This window comes from Trichechus manatus, unplaced genomic scaffold, assembly GCF_000243295.1.
Source record: "Trichechus manatus latirostris isolate Lorelei unplaced genomic scaffold, TriManLat1.0 scaffold00113, whole genome shotgun sequence".
NCBI classification, from domain to species: domain Eukaryota; kingdom Metazoa; phylum Chordata; class Mammalia; order Sirenia; family Trichechidae; genus Trichechus; species Trichechus manatus.
The window spans coordinates 5,338,194-5,344,421 of record NW_004444049.1 but is presented as its reverse complement, the minus strand read 5'-3'; the positions used below and the strand labels follow the sequence as shown (position 1 = coordinate 5,344,421).

The window sequence follows — 6,228 nt, the reverse complement described above, 5'->3', positions numbered from 1 at the left end:
GATGCCCTGGTCCAATTAGCTGGTGCTGCTGGCAGTGGGGCTGAGTGAGTTAGTGTTCTAGGCTGGTAGAGCGGCACCTTCTGTCAGGGAGTAGGGCTGGGTGGATGACAGGAAGAGGGTGATGTAGACTATGGGGGTGGATCTGGAAGAGGTTAGGGCTCCAGAGGCCCTCAAAGGCTCTACAAAGACCTTTTGGGCTGCCAGGAGGCCTCTGGCACAAGCGGGAAATAGTTTGTCTCTCATGTAGTGCAAATTGTGCTAGAGGGGCCAGCTGGTGAGAAACAGTGGGCAGCGCTGGTGGCCCCAAGCTGGCTCCACCATGAAGCAAAATATGCTTAGTCTCATTTGAAGGGCTGGAAAAGAGCCTGCTGGGGTTGGGAGCAGACTATGGTCCAGACCAGCTGGACCACTGGGGGTCGGGGTGTTGGCTAGAGTGACACCCGCAGGGCGGGGGCTGGAGCACCTCACAAAGCAAGGAGGGTGGGGGAGCCGAGAGGGTCAGAGGGCAGGTCCCCGCTGCTGCTGCTACTCCTGCGATGGGCCGAGGCACAGGGCTCCGGGGTGCTGGGGTAGGTGAAGACCAGGCTCGGGGTGAATGGGGTCAGGGAGGGTGTGGTCATGAGCGTGGGGGTGTGCAGCGCCTCAGGTTCAAGCACAGGCCCTGGGGAAAGGGAGATACAAGGCACAGGGCGGGCGGGGGCAGGCAGGCTGCTGGTACCGCCTGTGCCGCTCGTGTCCTCTGTGCCACTCTCGGCCCCTTCTGGGATTTTGCAGATGGGGCGGTGGGCTTCCAGCACCAGCTCCAGGCGCTCCTTCTGCTTCTGGAGCTCGTCAATCTCTCGCTGCAGCTCAGACTTCTCATCCTCCAGTTTGTCCGTCTCCTGTAAAGGGTCACGAAAAGAGTCAGGAAGATGAGGGCTGAATACCCGGCAGCCTAGGAGGGTGGGGTGGGGGTAGTAGGGAGACCACGTGTAATGCTGGACTACAACTCCCATGAGCCCCTAGGAAAAAAAAATGGACACGGCTCCCATCAGGCCTGGGGGCGTCTTAGAAGGAGCTAGTCTGCAAGAGCTCTGCTCCGAACCCAGCCCTCCTTTTGCGTTTAGGAAAGAGTCAGGGAGGGCAAATGATTTGCCTCGGTTACAGAGTGAGATGCGCTGCAACTAATTTTTAATCGCTTTTTCTTCGTCCTTTTTCCAGAAGGGTTCCCCCTCCGTTAGGGACTCAGGCGCCCCTGGTGCCCGCGGGGTCCCCCTAAGGCTTGGGGGGCCGGGGCTCACAGCCTGCAGGAAGTCGGTCAGTTCCTTCCTGCGGTTCCGGCATTTGGCAGCGGCTAGCTTGTTCCGTTCGCGTCTCACTCGGCGGCGCTCCTCCTCCTCGGGGCTGATCTGGGGGGCAGAGGCTCGAAGGGTCAAAGGTGAGGCACCACTGCCACAGGCTACCCACCACCCCATGGTGGCCCAGGGGTAAACCCCTGGCGGAAGGCACAGTTTAGAGACCATAGCACCCCAACCGACTTTCCGCACTCACGCTCTGGACAGCCTGGAAAAGTCAGATTTCCTCTTGGCACCCAGCCTCTGCCTCCTAAGGTTCCTCACACCAAGTGCCCTCCCTTTCCACAAAACTTAAACCTCCTTATTGTCCAGGACTCAGCTAAAATGCCCCCGCCTCCAGGAAGCCTTCTGTTATCCCTCAGCCAGAAGTGGCCTTTGCTCCTCTGAGACCTGGGACCAGCCCCGCCCCCCCTTTCTACAGGACCCTCATCCTTCCATCTCTTGATGACCAAGTGGCCTCTTCCCCATAGGACTGTGAAAACTAGGAGGGGCTAGTGAGTACTTTGGAATAAGTTGTAATTTATTAACAGCCTACTATAACGCCAAAGGAGCCCTGGTGGCCCAGTGGTTAAAGAGCTCAGCTGCTAATCCAAAGATCGGTGGTTCTGACCCACCCGGCAGCTCCACAGGAGAAAAGACCCGGTGATCTGCTCCCGTAAAGATTTACAGCCTAGGAAACCCTAAAGGGCAGTTCTACCCTGTCATATTCTGAATCACTATGAGTTGGAATCAACTCAGGGGCGCACAACAAAAACAGCTTTGTGCCAGCTAAGCGCTTCACATGATTCTTAACCCCACTTTCCATGTGAGGAACTGAAGCTCAGGGAGGATGAATCCCTGGTTAAGGTCCCAGAGCAGGAATTAGAATCCACTACCTCTATTGACATTGGCCAGCAGAGGGAGACCACCTCCCCACAAAGGACCCACTCACAGCCCCAACCTGGGACCTGGGAGGACCCAGAATCAAAGTGCCACCCTTAGGACAGGGCTGGAGTCCAGGAGGGGGTTACCCCTGGCTTGCCTGTGTCTGGGGCTCTCACTACAATCCCCTGCTCCAGTTGGTCATGAAGGCCATCCATTCTGCTTCTGGGAAAACCACCCCTGGCCCATCTCCCATCTTTCCCAGGACCCCATCCTCCCCATCCTCTACCCTGCTGTTGGAGCAAGCTTTTTAACATGCAAACCTCATCCAACTGTCGTCTCACAGATCAAAACACTCCAGGGAGAGGAGGAGGAAAGCCCCATATCTTACTTATTATCCCTTAAGCCCCGCTATCTCTCATTTATTTATTTTGGTAAGGACTTTATTTGAGCCGTGCAAGGGCAGGAGCCCTGGCTGGGGAGGCAAGAGTCCCCAGATCGTGCTGCTTCAAGCCTCCTGGCAGCTTCTGGTGAAACAATGTGGCCGAGTGCTTAGAAGCTGATTCTAGGATTGGATACTCCCAGGTTCATTACTTGTGTGATCTGGGGCAAGTAACTTTACTACTCCTTGGTGCCTTTGTTTTCTCAGCTGTAAAACGGGGATAGTCAGAGTACATTCCCCAGAGGGTTTTTGTGAGGATTAAATGAGACAGGGAAACGGAGACCCAGAGAGTAGCTGAAGGGAATCCTATCTTTCCTGTCCTCTCCCCAGCTGTGCAGAGCCGTGGACAGCATCAAGCCACTCCCCTGCACATGTCAGCGGGTGGAGGACTTCTGTCCACTTGCCTTTTCATGTTCACGCCTGCACCTCCACCTCCATTCCTTGCACCTGCCACTCCCTCCACTGGGAACTTCATCTTTCCTTCATCTCTGCTTTTGCAAATCCTACCCTGGGATTTAACATCCTTCTAGGCTAATATGCCCCCACCTCCAGGAAGCTTTCCCTGATCCAGAAGCCATCTCCTTGCCCTCTGGGTCTCTCCAAGGGCTCCAATCACTTTCTGTCTTGGGCAACAGTTGCCAGTAACCCTGCCTTCCCCTCTTCTAAGCCTGTGCTCTCCTTCCTGGCAGGAGCTTCCTCTCAGCACCCTAGCAGCCCTACGGGGATCAGAACCAGGGCCAGGCCTCTGCTCCTTACCTGGTCACAGGGCCGGCGCCGCCCTCCCGGAGGTAGCCCCAGGGCTCGGATGACACCTGGTCGGGGCTGCTGGGGGCTGAACTGGGGGTAGCCCAGAGGCCTGGGATAGCCGCTGGGCGCCAGGAGACGAGGCTGTACCATCCACTGCAGCTCCTGGCTGCCGCTCACGGTGTTGAGGCTCGGCGCGAGGTGGAACTTCTGCAAGACAAGAAGTACAGGGCCAGGGATGAGTTCTCTGTAGATTGAGGGGCACCTAGTGGACAAAGACCACACTGCCATCCATCCCCAAAGCAGCTGCTGGTTCTGGGAGACCAGAAAGAGTGCAGCTTGGCAGTCAGACAGACTGACTTGGTGGCAAATCCCTGCTCAGCTGTGTGACTTTGCACAGATCACATAACATCTCTGTGCCTCTGTTTTCCCTGCCAGGCACTGTCCTGATTACTTTACATAGACTGACTCACATACTCTGCACAGCCGCCCTATAAGGGCAGATCTAGCGTTATATTCATTTTCAGTCACGGAAGAGCCGCCCGCAGACACACAGCCGGTAAATGGGGCCCCAGCTGGCCAGGCTCCAGAGTCTTGCCCTTACCCACTCCTGCACCCTGCCTGAGTCCCATCTGCACAAATCGGGTAACCATACTTCCTAGCTCAGGGTGGCTGTGAGAATCAGGTGAGAGAATGTGTGACAGAGCCTGGTAACTGGCAAGTGCCCAGCGCGCAGGGGGCTGTGGTGGGCAAGAGCCACTGTGCTGGGTTCAGACAATCCCAGTTCTAATCCTGGCTCAACCACTTACTAGCTGTGTGACCTTGGGCAAGCTATTCATCTTCAGTGTGCCTCAGTTTCCTCAATTGTAACATTGTAATAGGTGAGGGAGCCCTGGTGGTGCAGTAGTTAAGTACTTGCTAACCAAAAAGTTGAGCAGTTCAAATCCACCAAGCTGCTCTTTGGACACCCTATTGGGCAGTTGTACTCTGTCCTATAGGGTTGCTATGAGTCAGGACGGACTTCACTGCAATGGGTTTTTTTTTTTGTTTAATGGGTGAGGATTACAGCATTTCATTGATCCTCAGAAGTAACTTTTAATAGCTCTGAAATCCTAGCTTAACTGACAACTTTTTTTTCCTTTACTGGCACAAACTCATGGTGGGTTTTAAAATTGATCATTTCTTAGATTCAGTGGAATAGTCAGTGAGGTGGAAAGCACCCAGCACTTCCCTGGCACACTGTGAGAGACATGCCAAAGCTTATCTGAGATGATTTCTGCCAGAAATCTGGGCAATGGGTTGGGATGAAGGCTCATTGTTCTGGGAGGAGAACTGGGTCTGAGGCCTGGGGCTGGGCCCTGGGTGTGGGCGACCAGTCCTCCCAGAAGCTCTCCACAAGCCCAGGCAAGTCCCGACAGCAGTGGCCCCGGCTCAGCGCTGCTGTCCCAGTGATCCGGTGACCCCAGTTCCGGGCCCGAGGCCCCGCCAGCGGCGGCATCTCCCGCTCCCGAGGTTGTCCGGGCCAGGGCGCTCCGGGCCAGGAAGGGAGGGGCGCCGCGGGTGACTCAGCCGCCGTGACTCGGCGGAACGGACGCCCGCTCTTTGCCTCCCCTGGCGACACGTGCTCGCGGCCCTTTGACAGGAAATGGGCACCTGCAGCCTCCCAGGTCCCCCCGGCCGGCAGCTGGTGCCGTTGTGGGCCGAGGGTCGGGGGCGCTGGCGTTGCCCGCTGCGTGAGGCCGCGCACGTCCCGAAGCCTCGCAGGCTCCAGTGGCCCCATCTGGGAAAGGGGTCAAGAGCTCGTCTCCAGAGACCACCAGGCTCCACTGCCAGGCAGTCACCGAAAAGGGGGAAGGCTCGGTGAAGAGTAGGGGGAAGGAAGGACAGACCAACCCACAGACACACAGTCACAGGCAGCGCCGAGTTCCTATTTTGTCCGGGCTGGTCAGCCGATGGAGCTCGCCTCCCTCCAGTCTCTGCCTCAGCCCAAACCCCGGAGCCCGGGCATCCAGCCCGAGATGGGGAGCCCCTCTGATCCTAGCGGGGCTACGACTAACCCAGGTGTCCCTGGTCCCCGTCGGAGAACTAGCGGTGGCAGGAGGAAGGAAAGAAGGGAACAGAGACAGAAGGGCCGACTGCGGACAGCGCAGGGAAGGGGGCAGGCGAGGAGCGGCGCTCTCAGGTCGTCCCGCGCGTCCCCCTGGGCCATGGAGGGAAGGTGGCCCCTGGACAGCGGAGAATGGGCAGAGTCCTCGGCCCGACTCTCGACCCTAGCCCCTCTACGGTCCCCGGCCCCCTGCCCTGGCCCTTCTCTGGTCCCCAGCCCGTTCCGGAGCGGACCCCGGCGTCCTAGGCGCTGTCCGACCCGTCTCACCTGCTGGGTGGCCGCCTGGGCCGCGGCGGGATTGTGCGTGGGGGCGCCGTACGCGCCGCCCGGCCCGGCGCTCGGTCCGGGCTCCCCGAAGTCTCGGAACATGCCCTGGGCTGCGACTCGCCGGCCGGCGGCTGCTCGGTCCTGACTCACGGTCTCTCTTCGCGGAGTCTTTACTTTTTATGAATGAACGCTCTCGGGCTGAACCACTCGGACTGCGCGGGGGTGCGTGGCGGCGGGTCCCCTGGGCTCCCCTCTCAAGACGCGCCGCCTTCGCCGTCCGCGCGAGTTTTGCTACTCCTCCTGCGGCCCGGTGACCCCTCTGCTCGGGGAAGGGGCGGACTCGCTTGCCCCCGCGCCCGCTGGCGAGGCTCCGTGCAGGGCTCCGCCCTCTGACGCAGCTGCCCATACATGGTGCAATTTCCTCGTCGCGCCCCAGGTAGAGCCGAGGGTTCCCCGGGCCTGACGCACCTGCG

The 6,228-nt window shown here is 58.7% G+C and overlaps 1 protein-coding gene across 6 annotated transcripts; it reads right to left on the bottom strand.

Moving 5' to 3' along the window:
- Positions 1–464: 464 nt before the first annotated feature.
- On the bottom strand, positions 465–5,901 carry FOSL1 (FOS like 1, AP-1 transcription factor subunit). Of its 6 annotated transcripts, none has more exons than XM_012557691.2 (4): positions 5,756–5,901; positions 3,394–3,591; positions 1,281–1,388; positions 465–881 (listed from the first exon to the last, which is right to left on the bottom strand). In XM_012557691.2, exons 1-4 carry the CDS (start codon positions 5,855–5,857, stop codon positions 465–467), a joined length of 825 nt encoding a protein of 274 aa, XP_012413145.1. In that variant the 5' UTR covers positions 5,858–5,901. The 6 variants fall into 6 exon arrangements, with proteins under 6 accessions (XP_012413145.1, XP_004383773.1, XP_012413146.1 ...); XM_004383716.2 differs by having other exon boundaries at positions 3,394–3,588; XM_012557692.2 differs by lacking the exon at positions 1,281–1,388 and having other exon boundaries at positions 3,394–3,588.
- Positions 5,902–6,228: the final 327 nt, after the last annotated feature.